Source organism: Oreochromis niloticus, linkage group LG1, assembly GCF_001858045.2.
Source record: "Oreochromis niloticus isolate F11D_XX linkage group LG1, O_niloticus_UMD_NMBU, whole genome shotgun sequence".
NCBI classification, from domain to species: Eukaryota; Metazoa; Chordata; class Actinopteri; order Cichliformes; family Cichlidae; genus Oreochromis; species Oreochromis niloticus.
The window spans coordinates 16,323,770-16,348,628 of record NC_031965.2 but is presented as its reverse complement, the minus strand read 5'-3'; the positions used below and the strand labels follow the sequence as shown (position 1 = coordinate 16,348,628).

General features: G+C 39.8%; 2 protein-coding genes across 3 annotated transcripts; one reads left to right on the top strand and one right to left on the bottom strand.

The window, feature by feature from the left end:
* The first annotated feature begins 1,426 nt into the window (after positions 1-1,426).
* Positions 1,427-9,126, top strand: LOC100698578 (LIM and senescent cell antigen-like-containing domain protein 1). Of its 2 annotated transcripts, XM_025905545.1 has the most exons (11): positions 1,427-1,616; positions 2,663-2,819; positions 2,968-3,034; positions 4,472-4,592; positions 4,789-4,938; positions 5,092-5,242; positions 6,686-6,778; positions 6,970-7,018; positions 7,156-7,231; positions 7,432-7,607; positions 7,955-9,126. In XM_025905545.1, the coding sequence occupies exons 1-10, from the start codon at positions 1,588-1,590 to the stop codon at positions 7,568-7,570; spliced, it is 1,032 nt and encodes a 343-aa protein (XP_025761330.1). In that variant the 5' UTR covers positions 1,427-1,587; the 3' UTR covers positions 7,571-7,607; positions 7,955-9,126. The 2 variants fall into 2 exon arrangements, with proteins under 2 accessions (XP_025761330.1, XP_003445768.1); XM_003445720.5 differs by lacking the exon at positions 7,432-7,607 and having other exon boundaries at positions 1,429-1,616.
* On the bottom strand, positions 8,266-23,461 carry nkpd1 (NTPase, KAP family P-loop domain containing 1). Its single transcript, XM_005466875.4, has 6 exons — positions 23,361-23,461; positions 21,375-21,441; positions 20,359-20,475; positions 17,747-18,075; positions 14,171-15,628; positions 8,266-13,203 (listed from the first exon to the last, which is right to left on the bottom strand). The coding sequence occupies exons 2-6, from the start codon at positions 21,391-21,393 to the stop codon at positions 12,916-12,918; spliced, it is 2,211 nt and encodes a 736-aa protein (XP_005466932.1). The 5' UTR covers positions 21,394-21,441; positions 23,361-23,461; the 3' UTR covers positions 8,266-12,915.
* Between the last annotated feature and the right edge of the window lie 1,398 nt (positions 23,462-24,859).

Sequence of the window (24,859 nt, the reverse complement as noted above, 5' to 3'; positions counted from 1 at the left end):
AGAAAAACGGGTTAAACATTCATATCACTAGCTTTAAAAATAAGCTGCCGCCACAAATAGGCCCACGCTAATGCATATGCTGCGAGTCACCTCGTTTTAATTTTGCTATGCAAGAAGCTCAAAAAGGTTGAATTACACTTCAAACACCCTGCGAGGAAACTGGAGAGAAAAGGAATAAAGTGTATTACCAAGCGAGCAAAACTTTATTTATGCAGCAATTACCTCCAAGCCAAGTGCTTTTCAAGCAGCTTTATAAACAGCAGTAAACATGAAGACATAAAAATAGACACGAGCAAGAGAGGACACAATCAAGTAAGAGTTCCATTAAGTGAAATCAGATAAAAGACGTAACCTGCGGTGCTGTCTCGTGTTTCAGCCACAGCTAATTAAATTTTTAGGTCTCAGGATTTAAAAGGACAATAAGTGATATTTCTTAAACAGGAGAATGCTCTGAGCTCCTGAGCTGTGGACTAAGAGCCGATGAAGTCAGATTATTGGTTCACTAAGATCCACAGTTTGGGAAGATTAAACTTTCTTTAAATTACTCACTTCATGTGCAAATATGTGCTTATATAAGTACATTTGTAAGCATTAACACATGTATAATTATAAACTTTACCCATGTAATTGGTGTTATTATCTATTTAAATAGTGCCAGTTCACAATATCAGTTGCCCACGGCGCCTCCAGAATTTTTTCATAGGGATGGCCAAGTGAGGGCCACTAAAAACATTGGGGCACACTACTGCAGCAGCAAATTTTGGGGTGCCCCCCTGGTGGCGCCCTTGCCAGTTTCCTCAAACACTTCATATTGTAAGGTAAAGACTCAATATTAAAGATAACCTATACTGAAAGAGAGAAAACAAAAATAGAATCTATATTCTAACTTCTCTTGGAATTGCGATTTTGGCAGCTGTCTATGACAATGACATGACAATGAGTGAACTCATGTGTACACTGTGGTCATGAATTGATGGACATGGCTAGCAATAATCCAACTAAAGAGTTTAAAGTACACCAGGAAAATATCTTCTACACAACACCAAAATGAGCCAGAACCATTGATCCAAAGTGGGATGGATCTATGCTTTTTTCTTTTTTACACAATTCTGAGCCTACCATCTGAATTTTGCAGCAGAAACTGAGATTAATCAGACCAGGAATCTGCTATAGAAACTGCTGTAGTTCATTGTGAGTTCATTTTGCAAGTGAAATTCATTTTACTAAATTTGTTTCTTGTATTAATTATTAAATCACACACTTCGAGAAAGTAATGTAACTCCATCCCCTCTATTTTTTTAATATTAAATGAAAATTTCTAAATATGAAAGCTCTAAATATGGTTTTATGTACCCATATATGAGGACCATGCACGGAGCTCTGCAGTAACTTAATAAGTCGAGTTAGGCGGATGCTGCTCTTCGGTCACTCCCACCGTGGGAGGACGGAGTCACTGCCGCCGGATAGTCCCCCTCAGCTGGGAGGGGCAGCAGAGCTGGGTCCTCTGAGAAGTTGCTTTCCTTGGGGAAACGATCGAGCACGTTAGGTTTATAACAGTTTTTTTTCAAGGTGTTGTACTCAGAGAGGATGTTGGGTGTGGCTGGAATGCCTGGCAGGTACGTTTTTTTTTGTGTAGCGTAAACATAAACTCGAGTAGAGGTTAAATAGCCCGTTAGCTTTGGAAGCCAGCAGGCTAACACTAACAGCTTGCCAGCGTAGCCAACCTCTGGGGAAAAGTTAGCTCGCCGCTTTTCAAAACAGTATAATTATCGCTACACAAGTATAATTATCACTGCATCCCACATTTTGGTACAAGGCAAACAAACTGTAGCGATTACTCTGTGGAGTCTGCGGATTTCATTACACATACTTAGCTTAGTTTTTTTCTATGCTACATGGTCGCCAACGGCTAGCATGCTAAGTTAGTTGTTTTCGCTATTTGTCTAACTCCTTTTTCAAAACTCTTATAATTATTACCATTCACTCATTCACAGCACTTTAATGGTATTTACAAAATAAATAAATGTATCTTATCTGCCCCGGATTAATGTTGTTATACTGTAATAATTAAGAAAATTATTAAGCTTATTTATTTGCAGTTGTAGAACTATTGACCAACAACAAGGGCTAAAAATGGCTTTTTCCTAAAACAGTAAAAATAAAAAAAAAAACCCTATAAAATAGAAATATATAAACAGCAGGAAGGTATACAAACAACGATATATGTCCAGATATTTCTTTGATTGATATGGCAGCAGATATAGTGCATAGATAAGTGACTTATTTTAGTTATTTACATGTACATAGTACTGTAAAGGATAATGTTAGAAATTGTGAGATAATTTAGTTGTCACATGTATCAGTAATTATATCTATGTAGAGTGGGTGTGTGTTTGGGAAGTTGCAGCCAGAGAAACCCCTGACTGTTCTGTGCTGTTACCAAATTAGGTGATGACTTTGCAGTGAGTAATAGTGTTAGTGAGTTCAAATATTATTTCCATTCTCCATGGTGACAGCTGCATGAAGGAAGCTCAGCAGATGATATAGGAGTTATGTGAGAAATGATAAACACTAATCTAGACTTGCACTGCAGTTATTTGTCAGCCCTGCATGTCAGGGGATGTTGCAGACCTGATGTATGTGTTATTGTTTTGTGCAACAGCATTGCCAATGCCCTGGCCAGTGCAGCCTGCGAGCGATGCAAGAGCGGCTTCGCTCCGACTGAGAAGATTGTCAACAGTAATGGAGAGCTTTACCATGAACAGTGCTTCGTGTGTGCCCAGTGTTTCCAGCAGTTTCCAGAGGGGCTGTTCTACGAGGTAGACATCCACTAGTAGTCACTGCTCATTTTACACATCAGTACAAAGCTCAGTGTGTATAGCTCATATACATGTGTGGAAATATTTGTGCCCCTTCCCTTTTTTTATATAGCAGATTTTTTTTCTTTAAATTATTATTTGTCTACAGTTTGAGGGGAGGAAATATTGTGAACACGACTTCCAGATGCTCTTTGCTCCCTGTTGTCACCAGTGCGGTGAGTGTTACATGGCTTCAAGTTGGTATTTTATTAGACTTTTGTTCTATGGTGACAACTGGACTAAATCATGGGGAAAATCAATCAATCAAACAAACAAACAAAAAACAAACAAACATTTGCACTCAGTGCAACAACAGTAGGAGTGGTTTGTTTTGGCTTTTTGGTACTCTGTGCAGATTTTAATCCATTGTTTCTGGCCTGGCGGCTAACGCTAATACTGCGTGGCACAAACTGCTACTTAATTTAGAGAAGAGCGAGAGACCATGGGGAAGTAACATAGGCTCAACCAGTGGGAGAGAATGATTCAGTCCACCGTAGTTAATGCACACAAGCGGATTAATGTCAGCTGGACTCCTGAAGGTCAAACGTTATTGCGTTATAACATTTGCATGGCTCAGTTTTATTTCCTGATAGTTGTAGGGTTTCCACCAGTGCGTTACAAGCCTGTTGCCTTGCCAGGCCTAAGTTGAGCCATCCCTCCAGGGTATGTGAGAATAGCTTCAGCTGTTAAGTTAGCTTAAGGGTGTTACTGGAATGCTGTCCCCATAAACTGTTGTCACACAAAAGAAAAAAAAATTCTAAGAAAACTGTTCTGTCTTTTCAACTGATATCCTTGCACAGAGGTCTGTTAATCAATTCAGGCTAAATCATTCATCTCTATGTAAACGCTGCCCTCCTGCAGAAGGATATACATATTACTTCATCTTCATGTTGGAAGTGGGGAATAAATAAAATCCCCCATGTCTTGCTGTGTCTCTTAGGCTTGCAGTCCAGTGGTGGAAACCCTACTGTTGTTTAGCTTTTCTCAAATAAACTCTGTCTGTGTGGTTGATTAAGCATTCATTCATTTATTGCTGTCACAGATGTGCTCATGCTGCACTTTTTTTTTTTTTTTTGCACATAACAACCCCTGTGGATAATTTTCTGCAGAGATTTCATGCAGCAGACCTTTCACAAGCCTATCCATAATTTGTAGCATCTCCTAAAGCGTTCACTGTTTACTGTGCCTCGCTTTCTGTATTGCTCCTTGTTTAGATCAGATCCCAGTGTGTCCACATTGGGCTTTAGGGCTATTTATACTTTTATTTAGAGCTTCCCGCTTGTATTTAGGTCATCCAAGATGCCTTTTAGTGCATCTTGGATGTATCCCATAAGCTTAACTCAAGTGCTGCTCATCCATGTCAAGGGAAACACAGTCTGCTTTAATTTAATTATGCAGAAAATTAAAAGGCATTTAACAGTAGTCTTATTTTAAGTGCCACTAAGAGAACAATATAGAAAATATTGTTGTGTGTTGTTGCAAAACTGTATAATTGTGTTCCTGTACACCAACCAAAAACAATATCATGTAAAATAACATTTAGGCCCAACAAATATTGGAAAGTCAATCTTAGGATTGATTCAGGCTGATCTCTCACTTATGGTTTCCCTCAGGAGAGTTCATCATTGGTCGTGTCATCAAGGCCATGAACTATAGTTGGCACCCCGACTGCTTCTGCTGTGACATTTGCCAGGCTGTGCTTGCAGATGTGGGCTTTGTCAAGAATGCTGGCAGGTAAGCGTCCCATCTGATTACAGTCATAAGACAGTGACAGCCTGTAAAACAGGTGGTTACACACGTCAAGCTGCTGACTCGATCGCTTTTGCATCCTAACAAATGATGGCATATTGAGCAGCTATGATGGAGGGTGTCAAAACAGTTATTGAGGCTGCAGCGATCTCTCTTCACATCCCTTCTCCATTTACCTCAGGCACCTGTGCCGGCCGTGCCATAACCGCGAGAAAGCCAGAGGCCTGGGCAAGTACATCTGCCAGAAGTGCCATGCCATCATCGAAGAGCAGCCACTGATCTTTCAGAACGACCCCTATCACCCGGACCACTTCAACTGCACCAACTGCGGGTCAGTCTTCTCACTCCACACCAGGGTTTTAGTGCAGAAAACCGCCCACACGCTTCAGAATACATTCAAGGTTCACAGAAAGACTGTCTTCATTAGTGTGTTCAGCCTGTGTTCGGCAGCTCATCATGCATTTCATTGTTTCCCTTTGCACAGGAGGGAGCTGACAGCAGATGCCAGGGAGCTGAAAGGAGAGCTCTACTGTTTGCCCTGCCACGATAAGATGGGTGTACCCATCTGCGGTGCCTGCAGGAGACCTATCGAGGGGCGTGTTGTCAATGCCATGGGCAAGCAGTGGCATGTGGAGGTTTGTGAACGAGAACGGGCCTGTTTATCAGTACACTGTACACAAAGTTACAGTCATGCAAATGAAATCTGGGGTAACATGGCTTTGATTAAGCACCTTGCTCCTTCGAAGAAAAGCCAAAGATTTTCGGAGTTTGCTGCAGGAATCATGTTAATGTGAGCCTGATTTGATATTTATTTAAAAAGAAATGGTGATAGATGATTTTTTTTTCCTCCATGCAGAGTAGGAGCTTTACAAAAGAGGCCATTAAACACAAAGTAATGACAAAACCATTCATCCATCCATCCATCTTCCTAACTGCTTATTATATGAAAAAAAATCATATTAAAGTAATTCAGGCAGAACTTATGCGAGTGTCACAAGTGCTTCTATAAAATTAACATCACAAGTCGGACTACAGGAAAGTCTCAAAGACTAATGATAGGTTCATAATAGTGTCTGACGTCAGGCTGGCCGCCTTCTTTTTGCTCGCAATACACTGCTCAGCTACCGCATTAAAACCACTGACAGCTGTAGTGAATAACATCAATCATCTCATTACAAGCATTGTTGGAAAACCCTTGCTCCTTGCAAGGTTTTCTAACACAACAGCATTCCTGAACAGCTGCAGTCTGTCCAGCACGATGTTATCCTGTGCCATACATCACAAACGGATCAGGAACGAATAAAGTCTTCCCCTATTATCCAAACTCCTCAGATCCCAGTCTAGTCAAGCGTAAGGGAGAAGCCCGATCCAGAGGTCAGGCGTCCATGACCAGAGTCATTCAAAGCTGTTTTCGAGGTGTTTTTAATGTTGTGGCTGTTAAGTTTATGTGCAACACAGTCTTTCCTCAAAAGCATCATAAAAATCTATAATGACTCTCATATTTAGTTACTCTTACTTATGCATAAGAAAATTAAGTTAATTAAATATCCAATTTGGAACCAAAACGCTGTAAGTGAGCTAATTTGGGAGATGTGAGCGCTTTTAAAAAGCTTATTTCTCCGGAGGCAGAGCGCGGCAGATCGAATTGTGTGTTTATCTGTATGGAGACTGCTGAGCTTTGTACTGTTCAAAAAGCTATCAACGGCGTATAGCACTCAATTTAATGCTAAAGATGGTAATTAGCTGAAATTAATTTAGATTCTACCCACTTCAGGAGTTTAGCTGGCAAGTGCTAGGAAAAGTAGAAGCATTTTAAAAACACTCCGTGCACACCACCAGCAGTTTCTCCACAACAGTGAGAGATAACTGCATCTTAAAAACAAACGGCGTAAAATTGCAGTAGCGCTCTTCCAGTAAACATTTCTCCTGTGGTCTCTGTATATGGTAGTAAACATATCCGTACTCTGCTCATGTAATATTCCTATTTTCTGACCATTAGAGAAGTCGGCATGCTTTCTGGGTTTTTTATTTTTTAAGAGGTCTTCTTAACCCTCAGCAGTATTTGCTCTTGTTTGCAGCATTTTGTGTGTGCCAAGTGTGAAAAGCCTTTCCTCGGTCATCGCCATTATGAGAGAAAAGGACTGGCATACTGCGAGACTCATTATAACCAGGTAAGAAAGAAAAACACAGCTCTGCAAGTACAATATTGGCTTTGGAGAACACGACAGTGAAGTCTGAAAAAACAAGAAAAAAAGAAGAAGAAAAAACCCAACAGCAGCGCTAACCTCTTACTCCAGCAGCACATAAAAGAATTTGTGTTTGCTGGATAAACGCCTAATCTCCTTGTTTCTCTGTTATCAAGCTCTTCGGTGATGTGTGTTATCACTGCAACCGTGTGATTGAAGGCGATGGTGAGTATCAGGGTGATAAAGCTTGTAATCAGTGCAGTGTTTTTTATTTTTTGAGAAGTGCTGCTTGAAGATAGAGGAGCTCCATGTTTAAGATTTGTCCACATTTTTTATTTTATTTTATGTCTTTATCCCTCCAGTTGTGTCCGCTCTCAACAAGGCCTGGTGTGTCAGCTGTTTCTCATGCTCCACCTGCAACACCAAACTCACTCTCAAGTAAGTTGAAGTGCTCATTTACAGCCAGCTGATTGTCGCCGTCCTCTCAGTTTTCTCCAACACCTCTGCATCCAGTCCTAACACTTGTCCGCGCGTATTATTCACTTCTCCTCCGACAACTCTTCCCTCTTTTGGCTCTTTTCCTTCTCTTCCAATTTCTTCTCTTACATGCTTCACTTGCTGCGTCTGTGGTAACTCAGAGATAAGTTTGTTGAAATTGACCTGAGGCCAGTGTGCAAGCACTGCTATGACCGCATGCCCGAGGAGCTGAAACGCCGCCTGGCCCGACGTGAGCGCGATGCCAAAGAGCGCAAGAAAAAGCCTGCTGTCTGTCAGTAGAGTTCTTATTCTTTACAACTCACCACTCCATCGATTGGTTGGTGCTATCTCTTACTTACTTCTTTTATCTGTGCTGTGCTCGTTGTTTACCCCCCCGACAGTGTGGCATGTTATTATTTCTTATTTGTTTTGCAAAGCCAGTTATTTTGCGTGAGTGGTGTTTGTGCAAAACCTCTAAAGTGTACATGTTTACGCATAAGTTTGGTTCAGCTGACGCTTTAGTAGGACTGCAGTACTTATTCTGTATTAACTGCTGCTTATTTGCACTACAGCTGACGGGTTTGTAAAAGGGGGGGAAAAAAAACAAGGCTCAGCTGTTTTGATGTATCTGGTCAGCAGTGATTTTATATATATATATTTATTTTTAATCCTTTCTCTTTGCAGGAACAAGTTTGTTGAGTTTGACATGAAGCCTGTTTGTAAAAAGTGCTATGAGAAGTTTCCTCTGGAGCTCAAGAAAAGGCTCAAGAAGCTGGCAGAGTCCAAGTGAGCTGCTTCAGGCCAAACAACCTGGAAGTTTTTGTCTGTGATGTCTGTGGTGGTAAAATATCCAGGGGAAATACTGCTTAACAACACAAGAGCCTGGCATTTAATCGGTACATAAATATTAAAAACTTTAATCTGGGATCCATTTAAAAATAAATGTTTACCATTGTGGTCGTTTCATAAATGTGCTTCATTTATGTGCTTTTTATCTTTTTTTAAAAAAAAATGCAACTGCTATTTTTTAAAAAATACATTCCTAAATTAGCCAAAGTGATCATTTTCTTGTAAGCGAGAAAAATACAAGGAACAAAATTTGATCTTCTGTACACCTGTGCCTTTAATATCTGAACATGTAATATGACTATAATGTGCAGTTATGCCTTCCTATATCTGTTTTAAAGAGTGTGAGTCATTAGAAGGGGACCACTGTGTTCCTCAGAGTATCGTAACAGTGCCTCTTTTTTGGGGGGGGAAAAAATCTTAAATGAGCTGTTATTTTTGGGAGCTAGAAGCAATTTTCATCATTATGTGTTAATGAAACTACATTGGGACAAACAGCTGTATGGTTTCTGGCACCACCGCTGTACCAGCCCGGCAGGCTATTCAGAGAATTATTACATGACTAAAACTGGGCCTTTGGGAGAAATGGGAACAGCAGAGGGTGCTGCTACTACAGAATCCGAGCATTATCTTTCAAGTGTTGTCAGCATGCTCTGTATGCCTTCATTGTGTGTGGCTGTGTAAGGTTGTTCGTACGGTAAATGTTCATCGGATATATTTTTTTTAGACAAATTAACATTTTGCGTCTTCCTGTGAAAAACTTGTCAAAGGATTTAAGATGAAATGACCCTTCAGCTGAATATTTAACCTGCTTTGTTTAAAATATTGCCGTGTCAGCATTTTGCTGGCACCAGCAAATCTGTTTAGAAAAAATTAAGTGCCACACAACAAACTGCATTTGTTCGAATGATGAAATACTTCGGGAAAAAAAAAAAGTTTACAGTTCACGGAAGCATATATTCAGTGTTTACCATCAGGATGAATGATCAATAAAGTATTTCTGAATACATCATCGTGACTTTTATTTCAAAAACACTCACTGTCCACTGAACAGGGACACCTGTTCAGCTGATGATTAACTCAAATATCTAATGGACCACTCACATGTAAACATGATCGAAGGACCTGCTGGTTTAAGTGACACTGAGCATGGCATGGTTGTTGGTGCCAAATGGGCTGATCTGACTATTTCAGGAACAGGGTTTACAGAGAATGGTCAGAAGATTGGACAACAGAAGACTGGAAAATTGTTTCTTGGTGTTGGTAGGGTTAGAAGTTAAGTGAAAAAAAAATAAAAATGAAAGCATTGATCAAAACCCTCGTATCAAAGTTGCAGTCTGATGGTGGTGGTGTGCTGTTGTGGAATATTTTGTTTGCACACTTTGCACCTTAGTACAAACTTCACATCCCTTAAATGCCACCGTCTACCTGAATACTGTTGCTGGCCATGTCGGTCCTTTTATGACCACAGTGCGCCCATCTGATGGCTGCTTCCAGCCTGTTCCAAAGCTCAAATCACATCAGACTGGTTTCTTGAAAATGAAAATGAGTTATCTGTACTCCACAGTCACCAGATCTCACCAATAGAGCAAGTTTAGGATGTGGTGAAACAGGAGATTAACATCATGGATGTGCAGCCGCAAAATCTGCATCAATCTCTGATGCTATCATATCAATATGGACTGATGAGTGTATGTACACCAAACATGTTCATGTCTTTTCAGATGGTGCAAAGATAAAATCCAACTGTCTAAATGTGTTCGGCACCACCATGCATTCAGATCGCAATTCTGATTGCAAAGCTCCTGGACAGGACGTGATATAAACAAACAAACACAAAACAGCGTCAACCTTTGATTAGTAGGTAGCCAAGTATAAGAGTACGTATATCAGATGTTACAATGACATTGGGATGAAGACTAATGGGACTCTCATTCACAGACATGTTGCCACTGATTGAGTTATTCTACAGTATTAAACGTTCTTGTAATGATGGCAACAGATGAAAAATTCACTGCGACGCCCCACTGAGTATTCATCCTGATGTTGATGTTAATGTCACAAACTTTCAAATGATCCAATAATTTTTGAGATATTTCTTTCGCCACCAGTGTGAACCTGAATGTGACAATGAATGAAAAGCAATAGTATTACTAAAATCATTTGAATACATTGCCCTGGAACTAGAAATGCTCTGAAGTTTGGTGGCAGTTCCTGTGGGACATGGAATACAATTTTAGACGTCAAAGCAAAAACCCTCTGGTGGTGCCAGAGTTGATGGGGTTCAAGCACAGCAATAGGATTCATCCTTTGGTAAAAAAAAAAAAAAAAATTGAAAAGATGAAGTCCAACCAATCCTCTTTTTTTTAACATTAGCTGATATTCACTCAATAAAACAGCTTAAGTTTCTAAAACTTGTGGCATAGGCACTTTAAACAGATCATTTTCAACATTCACAGATTTTCATAGAATAAATGGTATAATACACAATAAAAAAGGCAATCCAACAAGATAGTAACAATAAAAATATGTAAAGACTTAACTTACATTACAATAAGGTAGATAAATACAGGATAATGATAGTTAAATCTCTAAGTAGACTGTATGTTTCACAGCTTTCATTATGTTACTTTTACATTTGCCACCTCACACTGGAGCAGATGACATTGAAATGGTATCTAGGCAACACTACAGTTAGCTTTGCTCGAATCATCTTCCTCAAGTTGACATTATGAGCGTAATTATTCATTTCGGTTACACTAAATTAAATAGTTTAATTTCTAGGTAAGGTCTGACAAGGAATTTACAAAAAGAGTTCATGTTTAACAGACTGCTCAATTATTATTTAACTAATGTGGTCCTTATTATGGAATAAGACATGCATGAATAACCGCAACATGGTTGCTTTAGACTGAAATGAAGTCTTTCATGAAGGTTAACTCATACATTACTTACAATTTTATAAGGTGTAAATAAGTTAGGATGACATATTCGGACCTGACTGTTGTATGACTGTTGTAATGCTGCAATCACACTTCGGCACGACTGGGATTATTGTGATAGTCTGCAATGACTTTCCGATCTTGTCTTTGAAATCATTGCTTTGACCACTTGAAGTCAGTCGCTGTCCTCAGAGTAACTTTGATGCAGTTTGACTTGATGCACCAGTTTGTGACTGATTGCTGTCAAGTTGGCAAATATATGCATGCAATCTGTGATAAATGGGAGAAAATTGCAGTTCTGTTGCCGTCTGCATACATAGAAAGGCACGTTCACTTCTTCTATTCAGAGTCCAGCAACAACCTTGTAAATAGAAATCGAATTTCAACCACAAACAGTGACGTAGTTGCTCCAAGACATCAATTTAACTGCAAAATGAAAACCTATTTTTGATATAGGACCATAACCAGAATACAACCAGTTGGCAAGCAGTTGAGGTAAATCCTGCATTGCAAAAATATCCCATGCAGATGATTTGTGTTCATGAGCTCTAATGATGAATGTGTTGGCAATCTCTCTGCATTTATATAACAATTATTTGTAAACCTCCACCAATCTGTTTGAGAGTGATTGCATTCAATCTGAGTCAGTCATCGTTTAGAGACAGGTTGCCTCCCATCAGGTGACTTGTGCAATTGCCTTGTGGACAAATCCACCACAGGTTGAGCATGTTGCAACATTGAGCCTCTGGTTGCAGCTGCTACTTGCTATCGGTCATCAAATACAAAAAAAAAGAGTCCAATGACCAAAACCACTGACTTTTCCTTGTTGTTGTTTTTAATCTATTGTGTCTGAGCTACAAGTCAGTGGTTGGTTTCCATAAGTTACTTCGTCCTAAACCTAATGAACTGTATGTATTAAAAATAAAAAAAGTTTAGGATAAAGTGATACACTCAAACTATCCAGCTCAGATAGACTACTCATTACAAATAAAACACAACCGAACCGAAGGCAATTCATTGTGATTAAAGATTAATGGCTCAGCCCGGCACCGAGCAGCAGGTGAAAGTACAGGGCGTGAAGAGTTAAAATCCCTCGAGGGCACTGTGGAGAACAGGTCAAACATGTTTGAGGAGAGAGCAAATGAGATCTCGCAGAGAACTGAAGAGGAGTTTAGAAGTCATGGCGTTGAGTGACACGGCCATTAACTCAGATTGAGATGTTAAACACAGTGGTACTGTTCAGCTTACTGTAATGGAAAAGCCACAAATAGCCTGCTCAAGAAGAGGTCTGTGGGGGACAGTTAACTGGTTTACAGATGATTTCCTGACAAACTGTAGTAAATAATCTAACCTCTAAACAAAGCAGAGTTCATCAATAAAATCAGAAGCAATCAGATAAGCTAATGGGGACATAAAGGGCTTGTTTGTCATTTGGGAAAACACTTATCTTCTTTCTGGCCAGAATCTATAGCAAACCCATGTCTGGGTGCAAAAAATAAGGCGCTGGAGCCAGAAAGGTGATTAAGCTGGCATAGGAAACAGACCAGGAGCAACTAAGGGAAAACGGCTAGCTCTGCTAAAAAAATTTAAGGCTGTCAAAGTGACTAATAAACATAATGCACCCTGCTTGTTTAATCTATGCAAAACTGGGAATATGAAAAAGTCAATTTGTGGGTTTTATTAGTTATTAGTTCTGTGACAAACAAGTGTTTAGCCTTTATGCTATGATATGCTAATTACCTGCTAGCTAGCTTCACATAGATTTGAAAGTCCTTATCTGGCTTTTTAATTAATTCAGCAGTATAAACATGTTATAATTATATGTGCACAATTTTCTGGAGACAGATTGAATCCATGTTACTTGTTAACCAGATTGGGATTAGACAGATAATGATGAGAAGCCTGCGGTTGGAATTTTGATAACTGGTAATTGGATTGGGAAGGTATTGTTGCCATGTTTTTGTACTGTGGTCGCAGATGTGATGGAAACCCCAAGAAGTGCAGTCTGAAGGTTGCCCATTCACCAAAGGTCATTTGTAGGAGGTCTTTAAGGTCTTCCACATCGCCGAAGACCAGCGCTGACCCGTTGAGGTCATTGCTTTTCACAATGTCGATGTACTTACTGCGGTATTGCATCCTCTCCAGCTAAGAAAAAAAAGAGAAAATGTGAAACTGAGAAATATTATCCTTCCTGAAATAACATAATTGATTTATAACATCACACTGCTTGTTTGCAGCAAAAGCCCTTCAGTGTAATTAGCCTACGTTTTAGCATTTCCCTCTATATAGCAATGTTAAATGTTTACAGTCAACCTAAGCAGGAAGGATAGTAAATGGTGCATGCAATTAAATACTCATTACAGTTGGTAATTTTATCACACCAGTGTCATTGCTGTTCATTCTCTCTACATCATATCTGTGCCTTATAAAGTTCTTTCTAATGAAAACACTGCGTGCTGCAGTCAGGATTTTCAGTGTATTTATCACATGGGGTAAAGTGGTAAAAGCAAGCCTTCATTAGAAATGCTTCTGCAAAATGAGACATGTTTATTTACTGTGCTTTTTTTTTTGACAGCATCTGAGTAATGGTACAATAAAGTGAGCTATTAGGGGAAGAGCTGCAGGCAGGCAACACAACTCTAATCTTTCAGGTAAAACTCCTTTTACCCTAGCCCAGTGTTGCACCATGTGAAAAACTGAGGTTATATATGACTTGATTAAAAAAAAGAAAAGGGGTATTTACTGACTGATTCTTTATTATTATCAAACCACAAGTTTGACTGGACTATATAGGAACCAGAAAACCGTCCCAGTCCCAGGCCATCTAATACTGCCATTTTGGGGAAGTTGCTGGCATCTCATGGATTTGCACAAGATGTCCTTTGGCATGGAAAGATGGGTCTGTCACTCTAAACTCGTCACAGATGGATGCTAGGATGCAGATAATCTAACAGAATGGCTTCGTGTGATGCCCTGAGATGACAAAGCATTGAACCAGTTGTCTGAACAGGTGTGTTTTCTTATGTATTACTGAAAATCAGCTGCTCAAGATGTCACGAGAGGTCAGCCAAGACTGAAATCTTACAGAACATAGCTTTAAGGAATTTCTTACCTCTTTACATACATCCTCCGTGTCCATATTAATGAGCGTTGTGATTGGCAGTGGAGCTAGATTCCTCATCCAACCAGAATCTTTCAGCCTGGATGTCCCTCTGATGTGAGCCAGCTCATTCTTAATTGAATGATCTAGGTTCACTGTTGCTGCTTCAAATGTCTTCAAGTCTTTTACCTTGAACTGGAAATCTACTTTGAGAAGATTTTCAAACAGCTCAGCATCTCCATCCTGATCCAGGAAGTCCTCAATCTGTCCACTCATTACATACAGCTCTGCTCGGGACACAGTGAAGACTTGCCATAAGGTCTTTGAATCATAATCGCTGGGCCCAGCCTCACCATCAATATCTACCCTTTGTTGAGCATCTTCCACACACTGGAGGATCCAGCTGAGTCGGCAAGGCCAGTGATTGGCTAGGATCACCCATGCTGCAATGTATTCTGGTTGAGGAAGCTCTAGGTTTAAGGCCTTCATGATTATCACAGTTACTCGAATAGAGTTGATCACTCTTCTCATTGACATGACATCATCTAGCATGTACTTGCTTAGATTCCTTTCATTGCTGCTTAAGATGCTCCTGATTAAGTTATCTAGTTCATCTTTTATATCCAGCATTGCTGCTTTTGTATTGATCAGAGGATACATCTCCTTTGCTTCAGATGTAACCTTCTCTAGAGACGAACTGGAGGAATCGTAGGAATAAGTAATTTCTCTGTGTTTGACTTCAACCGTGGGAGAATCTTCTTGAATTTTTGACTTGCTACTAAGTCTGTAAAGTAAACTGCGCTTTGAATCATTGGACAGTGGTGGGACTGTGAAGGGCAGAGTCACTATGCTGTTCAGCAATGCATATGCTTTGTCCTCTTTGCTCAAGCATCCATCTGCAAAGTTCACTTTCTCTACAAGGACTTCTGGATTTACAGCAAGAATGGAAATAAATGGACTCTCCTCATCTGAAAGCAAAATGTTCATAGCATCCAGGACTGCAACAATTTTCTTAGGAGAGCAGTGGTCCAGATTAGTGATATTCAGCACGATTCGGATCCTTCTCCTCTCGAACACCTCCATAAACTGGATGAAGCGGGACAAACACCACATTTCCATCCTGACTTCGTTCATGAAGCCCAACTGACCACTGAGCCGCTCATTGTCCATCCCTCTCTTAATGTTCAGTGTCTGGCTGAAGATGAAGTTCTTCCCCATCAGAATGATAAACTTCAGTATGCTCACTGCAGGGACCCCTAATGTGGCAATTGCCAGGCCTTCCAGCACACCCACCTGGCCATTGCTGTCATCCACCTCCTCATTTGGTTTCAGTCCAAATTTGGGAAAGCCAACCGTTAACAGGATAATCAGGATGATAAGTGGTACCACCAGAAGGGAAAGGAGAAAAAGCCACAGTGGGCAGCAGCAAATCTTCTTGGAAGTCCAGTGGTTAGGACCATCCTCCACAATCTGAGTTTTTTTTTTAAACAAAAACAAAGCAAAATAGAGAAAAACATACATATATACATACATTATTATCATGCTTTTAAACATGATGCCAATGGAGGTTCATGTTCTTACATTTTCTGTACCATGAGGTCTTATATTTTGGTTCTGGGTAATATCTCCAGAACTACTGGCTAGATTGGTGGAATTTGGTAGAGATATTTACATGGCTCTATGGATCAGGTCAAAACATTAATTTTTTGTGATTACTTTCATGAGAATGGACAGTTTACAGAACCAGTTACCTGGTCTCAAAAACCAACACACCTTCTGGTTAATATTTTTTTCTTGGGAATTCTTGCTACCAATGTTAAAAACAGACAGCATAGAAAAACCTGGTTTATAGTTAACAGGCTTAACTAAGTTATGACTATGACTATGTTCACACTGCAGGCGAAAGCCCATCAAATCCGATTTTTTTGACCCTATGCGACCCATATCCGATCATGGTATGACAGTGTGAACAGCACAAATCCGATATTTTCAAATCCGATCTGGGTCACTTTCGTATGTGGTACTGAATCCGATACATATCCGATGTTTTAGAAAGCGACTGCTGTTTGAATGGTCAGGTCCCATTAAATCCGTCTTTTACGTCACTGACACAAGACAGACGCCAATTATCAGCGCCGGAGAAGCGCCGGAGAAGACATCGCAAGCACTTCCTGGCCATCCAGTGTAGATGTTAGTGAAACTGTTGGGAAGACAACGTGAACATTTTATTTGTACTGTATAATCTGCAGATTCTGACAGAAATCTGCAACTATCCTTTGAAGCACCGCTCCTCTAAAACAGCAATAAGGATCATTATTAGGTTATTTACATTATTATGTAAATAACAGAATAATTTAAAGCAAAAATTGGGAAACGTAAAGTCCGAAGTCTTTATATTAAGGGCCATCAGTCAAACAATATTGTTTGCTCTGGGTCTAAACAGATCGCGTTGTGTGTGACGTCTTCTTTTGCGCATGCGGGCCGCTTTGAGCGTTCACACTAGAGCGCGTTTGCTGTCGCATTTTATTTGTAGTGTGAACAAGCAGACAAAAAAATCGGATTTGATCAAAAAATCGGAATTGAGCATTAAGCCCTGCAGTGTGAACGTAGCCTATGTTGAACATTATCTTTATCACATCAGAATAAAAAAATTTGTTGTTATAAACCTCCAGAATTATTGAATGTTTGTCATTATCGAGATTTATAATGGTTGAAAAAGCAAAATTTAAAAAGTAAAAAGGATGCGCAAAGCACCCTTCACTAATGTTGTGAGTGTTGACATTGCATAGTTTGCCCAGTAGAGGGCACTCTGGAAATTGGCAACACATTTTGGAATGCCACAGATACACTAAGCCAGTGTTTCCCAAACTTTTGGAGCCACGGCACATATTTCAAATTAGAAAAATCACACGGCACGAATTTGCTTGGTTTTTCCGCAGTATACCATTTTTGCTTTCTTCTGACCACCACTCATGGTAGGACCTTCATCTGGGTCAGAATTTTCTCCTGGACCCAGGTCAGATTGATTACTTTTTCTTTTCAAATATTTATCTATTACTATTACACACTGCATCGCCTAACTCACAGCATGACTATTATGTAACTCTTCTTTGTCTTTTTCTGTTTTACTGGCAGTTGCGGACCCATTTAATTAGAGCAGGAAGTTGTACTGCCCTCTAGTGGAAGAGACGGTAATTGTTCTGCCCGTTACTCACGGCGGTCGCTTAGAGTACTAATCAGGTGGAACCAGATAATCTTCCAAGGCACACCTGATCATTTGTCATGGCACATACAGTGGTTGGAAACACTGTACTAAGCAGATAATATGAGCAGAGTCGGGTGGAGTGTATGTAAAAAAATAGCTACACATTATTTTATTATATTAGCGAAATCTATGTTTTGTGTTTCTAAATGAAAAAAAAATATCGGCCAATATATTGGAATATCAGATTTTTAAATCACCAAATATTGGTATAAGTATTGGATCTAACTGTCAGTAGGACCATCTTAGCAGGCTGACGTTAGCATTTTGCAAATAATCTCCCGCTCTTAACAATTAAACAAAAATGTAGCTCTATTGAGACAAACCTTGTTCTTGACTTCCTCTTCTTCATCATGTTGAGCTACACGGTAGAGTAAAAGTTGTAATTTTCCAAAGTTCATCTGCATGGCCTCAATCAGCCGTATAGCTATCCCGGCCCAAAGCAGGTCACTACCGGCAAAATGCCAAGCACTAAAATGCACATAAATGAATCTGACGTTTCGTTCCTGCTGGTTCTCCTTTGTCCAGATTGGCCTGTAGAAGAGCAGTCGTCCAATAAGTGCAAAAAAGCCGGTAAATGAAGGCTTAACCGAACGAGGCCTGGATCCTTTTGCATATTCCTGCTCAATCCTTGAAGCCTCTGCATTCATGTATACTGAAAATACACAAAACAAATAGAATACTGGCATAGGTATCTGATGGTTGAGTTACATTTAAGAATAATATTAATAAAGGCAGAAATATGGTTATTTAGCATAGAGTTGTGGTCACAGAGTTGAATGTCATGGTAATTTAAGACTTGGTATAATCTCTCCAGCATGTCCTAGGTCTGCCTGGGGCCTCCTTCCGGTGGGACATGCCTCCTGGGTGAGGCGTGCAGGAGGCATCCTTATCAGGTGCCTGAACCAATTCAGTGGACTTCTTTCGATGTGGAGGAGCAGCAGCTCTACTCTGAGCCCTGGATGGCCGAACCTCTCTAAGGGAGAGGCCAGCCACCCTTTGGAGAAAGCTAATTTCTACCGCTTGTATCTGCGATCTCATTCTTTTGGTCACTACCCACAGCTACGATAGGTGAGGGTAGGGACGTAGATTGACCAGTAAATTGAGAGCTTTGCTTTTACACTCAGCTCTCTCTTTACCACAACAGACCAGTACAGCATCCACATCACTGCAGCTGCAGCACCAATCCATCTGTGCTGCAATCCGTCTGTCGATATTCCACTCCCTTCTCCCATCAGTGGTGAACAAGACCATGAGATACTTAAACCTAAGTATCTCATAGTCTTGTTCTCAGGGACCTGCCCACTCTAGGTCCCTGACCTGGACCCTTTTCCAGCTAAGGTCCATGGCCTCAAATCTGGAGGTGCTGATTCTCATTCCCACAACTTCACACTCGGCTGTGAACCATTCCAGAGCGATCTGGAGCTCATCACCTGATGAAGCCAACAGAACCACATCATCTGCAAAAAGCAGAGATGAGATTCTGAGACCACCCAAGTGAAAGCCTCCCACCACTTGGCTATGCCTAGAAATTCTATCCATAAAAATTACGAACAGAATCTGTGACAAAGGGCAGCCCTGGCGGAATCTATCACCCGCTGGGAACGAGTCCGACTTATTGCTGGCTATGCGGACCAAGCTCTTGCAATGGTTGTATAAGGATCGAATCGGCCATAGCAATGGGCCAGACACCCCATACTCCTGAAGCACCTCCCACAGGACACTCCGAGGGACACGGTCGAATGCCTTCTCCAAGTCCACAAAACACATGTAGACTGGTTTGGCAAACTCCCACGCACCCTCAAGTATCCTCGAGAGGTTAAAGAGCTGGCCCAATGTTCAACGACCAGGACAAAAACCACATTTTTCCTCCTGTGTCTGAGATTCGACTAATAGATGGACTCTCCTTTCCAGCACCCTGGCATAGACTTTCCCAGGGAGGCTAAAGAGTGTGATCCCCCTATAGTTGGAACACACCCTCTGGTCCCCATCATTAAAGATGTACGCTGTACAATCAATCACAAGAACATTTCAAAGAAGTCATTAAAAGCCCCAAAATACTATCCCTATGATGAGTGTATATTTACTTCTGACCATATGTGTTGATGTAAAAAAAAAAAGCTTTTAGACAGAATATTATAGCAATAACTGTTTGAATTTAATGTATTTGTCTCTCAACCGCTGATAAAATACCCTGAAGCATGGGACTACACCCAAAACCTTTGCCAAGAAAAGCAATCAGCCTGGCACTTTTAGAAAAATTCGTTTGGTTACGCGTAGAGTATATTATTACAAGAAAATATAATATACACAATAATCCATCATATATAGAGTTAAATGAATAACACTGTATATCATCTGTCCGCAACATTTTGAAGCTTCATTATTCTACGAATATTTCATGTTAGTATCAAATCCTTAAAACACCTAAGTTTTAAAAACCTAATAAACCTGCTTCATCAAGTCTGCTCAGCGTTATTTGTTTACATGTTAAAATGCCTTCATATACAAACTATACTGTCACTCAACAGGATTGTGTCCTCATTTGTGGAATGTGTGATGTCATGTCATCTCTTTTACAACTTTAGTTGTTAAAGCTCAGTCAGTCTGTAAAGTGAGGAAAAGTTTGCCTACAGTCAGTTCACATACGAGGAAGCAAGAGCTCTATTTTTGGACTCATTACACAAACAAAACATCACGTTTAGCAAATGTTATATTGTTATACACCACAGCGTTATTGCGAAAGCTGCAGTTTTTATAGTCACCATGCCATAGTTCTACACACTGCAATCATGTTCACAGCCAACTGTTGGCACTGCGATAAAGAAACAGGTTCAAAACTGTATTTACATGCAAAACATGGAGAATTTAGTTGTGTTTCTCTTCAAAATAAGCATCCTGTCATTACCGCCTGATAGGCTGGGCCAGACAAACCTACCTTGCATTTGTTTGAGGATCATGTTGATTCGATTCTCACATGAAGCGTAGAGTCCCACAGTTAAAGGTGATGAGACTTTTGTAAGTGTCTTGGACAGTGCATATGCATATATGTCATCTAAAAAATTAAAAAGAAATAGCATCATGGTTTACTTATTTAACATCCGCATGCATTTTAAACTTAAAGTCTTATTCAGAGAGTCTCCACAAGTCCTATACCAAGTAATCCAAAGCTGCCACACTGTTTGACATACTGCAGAACATCAGTGCACAGTAACACTGAAACCGGGGAAACAAGTTCTCCAGTCAGAAGTGAATTTCAGAAAATGGGAAGCAAAAATTGAGCAGCAGTGGACAGGCTGCTATTTGTAAACCACTGTAATTTTTAATATGACAAATCTAGGAACAAACCGACCATTTCAACTTAATTCGACTGGATGGAGGCATGCACATAAAGTAACTGTGCCTTTCTCTAATAGAAAATATATTTAATTGCTAACTTAGTAAAACACAAGAATGGATTGTTGGTCAAGAAAAGATGCCGAGAGAAGCTACGGATAGGAAAAGGGATTAATTATGAGTCTGTGGTCTCTAGGTGAAAACAATAATAATGACATTATTGGCCAGTAAAACTATGAGCTCCCAATGCAATGTAATTACATTAATAATAAACTATTTGCAATTACAATGGAGAGAATTACCTATAAAGCAAAGTGTAGAAACACTGAAACAGTTGTTCATATCAAACAGATTCAATGCCATGTATGCACATTAAACCAAACACAAATACAAAACAACACCATCGACAACAACAAAAACAAATGGAAAAAATAAATTAAATATCCCATTAAAAAAAAGCCCAGAGGGCCTTCATATGAGCTGGGCGGAGGGAAAGAACTGAGGATGGAGGCGCTTAAAATACACGAAGAGGATGTCTCATTTGTAAAGTCAAACTGAAAATGAACCCCTGCTGAGGGGGTGGAGCTTCAAAAATGTTATTATTAAACTATAAATCACCTTCTGTTGTGTTCTTCATGATGATTGTTTGGTGAGACAGCCAGCTTCCACAGACTATTCGTTCAGCCTGTGAAGAAAAGAAACAGCAGAGATCTCAGTGCAGCGGTGTTTCTTTCTGCTGCCCCATGAACAATGTGGCCCTTATCCACTGTGGCATCTTTTTGAAGAGATTTATGGTCAGGTCCTTAAATATATTGGAAAACACTTCATGTTTTGTCATTGTGCCTCAATACAAGTGAACAAGATATCATGTAAAGTGTAAAAATTCAGCTTTAAGAAATTTGGGGGAAAAAAAATCAGAAACAAAACAAACAGAAAAACAATTAACCAATCGTAAACTGCATAACAACGAAATGCCCCAAAATGCCTCAAAATAGACCCCTGCCCATCCCTCACTAGTGAATGAGCAGGGGCGTGTCCTTCTTCTTTTTTAAGATGTTTTTTTTGGGCCTTTTAGCCCTTATTGGATAGAGACAGTGTAGATAGACAGGAAAGAGAGAGAGTGGAAGACATGCAGCAAAGGTCTGCGGGTTGGAGTCAAACCCAAAGCTACTGCTTTGCGGCCATACGGCATATGGTCTCCTGCTTACCCACTGAGCCAAACTGGCGCCGTGGGCACGTCCTGCTTTCAGGTTAAAAATTAGCCAGTGTTTACTTTACGAAGGCTGGAAACAGAGCCAAGAAAAAGTGCACTAGTCTAGTTCCCTCTCAGACCATTTGAAATATGCCACGTGTTTGATTCATTTCCAAATGCAGTAAAATGGCGTTGCCTACTGAGCTCATTAAAATGGCTGCAGTTTAAAAAAAATTCTGATGGCTGTCGGGATTCCCCCTCAACCGCCCAGTAGATGGACGTATGGTATCAATTTAAAAATCCAAGGTGACATCATTCTCAATTTCGTTTGCAAGATTTTCAGAAAACTTGACGTCTGATTTATAGATGCACCTATGGTATCAATTTCAAAATCCTACGTTGTCTCCTTCTCAAGTTATCATATTCACAAACTTGGGTGTCCATGCTGCCCTCCACCCGCCTGCCCGTCCAGTTCCATGGCAGGGTGACATCAATACCCCATCAGCTTTTTACAGTTGAGGGGTAAAAAAGAAGCAAATGTTATATTTTCTGGAATTATGTGCACTTGAATCACACCATCATTGCTTCACTTCAGATCCTCTTCAGATCTTCAGAAGTATTAATTTGCTATGACTGCATAGATTAGTTATAAATCATTATTAAGACATGGATCGAAAATCCTCGCATTGCTTTTCTTTTTGATAATTTATAAGGAAGACTTTGTTGAATTTTTGAACACCTATTGAAGAACATCTGCACCACCATTCACTAAAAGTTTCTGAAAATTGACCCCGCCCAACCATAAATATAAACTAATAAAAATAAACTCACAGTTCCCTTTGATACCACATAATCTTGTATTTACTACATATAATCTTATAAGACCTGCACTCCCTGGCCAGTTTGGTTCAACTGCCCCCACTGCAAATATCAGTCACACAATTCAATTTAATTCAATTAAAGGATCTGAGCTGCAATACAACAATTCAGTGAATCTTTTCTTCTTTTCTAAGTGTTGGTCGAAAGGCATTTAAAGGGATGGTCTTGGGATAATGACACTAATGTAACGCACTTACACAAGACCTCAGGCCATTCTCTTTTACGTCCACAGGAATGTCAGCAGCTTACCTGAGTCATTAATTATCATTGCTATTATGTTGTCGCTTTCCCTGCTAGCAACATATTTTCAGCTTCTGCTCTTGTCTGCGCACGTCTAACAGAATTAGACTGACCGTGGAAAACAGAATGACAGTACTGTTTTGAAGTAATGTTTAACTTTCATTGTACGACCTCTGATCAGAGTATGTAAACTGCAGCCCTAAAACTTCTAAAATTATGCCTGAAGCTTCCATAAAAGAATGAATGGTATATTATTCTTGGCTACAAGTGTGGTACTAATCAAACAAGCTTACCTGAGCTTTGTTTTAAGTGGTCTTGAGTAAAACAGAAGAGGATTACCAGCAACAGCTTAAGTGTGGTGAACTGTATGTCACTAAGACCTCTGTGCTGTAAAATTTTACAACCCTAATAAGATTAGAAAAAAGAACCTGGTAATGATAGGCTGTCTCTGTAGGCTAGGCACTTTCCAGGAAATGAGGTCACAAGCAAGATGAAATTATTTCTGAGAAATTAAGGTGTGCATTTCTTCCATTCTTCTTTACTTTGCACCTAACTCATGCTCCCAATCTCCTATCTATTCACAGAATGTGAGTGAAGTGGGTAGTTCCTGAAAGCATTACAAGGTAGAAAATATCCCTATTTTTGCAATTGCTCCTGGCATTAACTGTCCAACTTTTTCGTCTCGTGGAAAAAATGGAAAAAATGAGTGATTTTATGCTGGAGCCTTGGGTCTGCATGATTCATGAGCTGAATTCTTGGTATAAGAGTCCCTCAGGTTGAGAGTGACTGGATCGCTCTGCCCAGCCTGAACTGACATGCAAAGCAGTTGCGATGCCAAAACAGCAACACCAAAGCTTTTTGCCTGGAGTAGGATTTGTTGTGACATAACTGGTTAGTCAAGCTTTGAAAAACAAGCTTGAAGCTTAATTTCCCTTGGCATATTTCTTTATTTTTTATTTCTTTATTTTAATTTTAATTTTTTGCATTGGCCTCTTCATACCATCTGGTGTCGCAGTATACCTTGTGCTACAAGTCCTTCAACAAACTACAGCAAAAGAACTGGGCAGTAAGTCGTGTCAAGGTGGCGGCTTTCAGAATTCATTTCTGATATTGCATTTAAAGCATTTAAAAAGACAGAAGATTGGAATGAAAAGATTTCTCTTTAAGTCTCTCTTTATCTTCAGTAACATACAAATGGCTATAGAAGTTTGCAAGTCTATAGGCCTGTTGTTCATTGGAGCGGAGAAGGAGATCAGAAAAGTCCATTTTATATTCTGTTGCTCATTATATGAAGATTAATGGGCACTTGGGCAATGGAAAGACTTTATAACGTTAGGCCCATATAATATATATGTATATATGTATGTATATATATATATATATATATATATATATATATATATGTATACTTGACTTATACAAGGACATTGCCACTAAGATTTTACCTTTTGTTTTGTGAACGTCTTTGCTGAGGCCTCATTGACACTGAATTTGTAAGCAATCCACGTAGACTGGTTTGCATGGTAACTACATAGAGTGTAAGGACACAAATGCTTGCTAATTAGTGCTAAGTAACATAGAAGTTCACTCACTAAACACACAGAAACCTTTTTTTTTTTTTTTTAATCAGACATTTAGCATTAAAAATGCCAACAGTTGAATGGTCTGGCTCAGTGACTCGGATGAGCTGCCAAATAAATGAGTTTTAAAATAAATAAATAAATGAATAAAATATAAAAAAGCAAAACACACACACACACACACACACACACACACACACACAAATTACCAC

What these genes read in the sequence shown, in the direction of transcription:
- LOC100698578 (XM_025905545.1), top strand. Translation starts at nt 1,588, where the DNA reads ATGTTGGGTGTGGCTGGAATGCCTGGCAG. An exon ending in GTGGCTGGAATGCCTGGCAG is followed by an intron (nt 1,617 to 2,662) that starts GTACGTTTTTTT and finishes TTTGTGCAACAG; the next exon opens with CATTGCCAATGCCCTGGCCA. An exon ending in AACACCAAACTCACTCTCAA is followed by an intron (nt 7,232 to 7,431) that starts GTAAGTTGAAGT and finishes GTGGTAACTCAG; the next exon opens with AGATAAGTTTGTTGAAATTG.
- nkpd1 (XM_005466875.4), bottom strand. An exon ending in GATCCTCAAACAAATGCAAG is followed by an intron (nt 18,076 to 20,358) that starts GTAGGTTTGTCT and finishes GTGTATTTTCAG; the next exon opens with TATACATGAATGCAGAGGCT. An exon ending in AAGAGGAAGTCAAGAACAAG is followed by an intron (nt 15,629 to 17,746) that starts GTTTGTCTCAAT and finishes AAAAAAACTCAG; the next exon opens with ATTGTGGAGGATGGTCCTAA.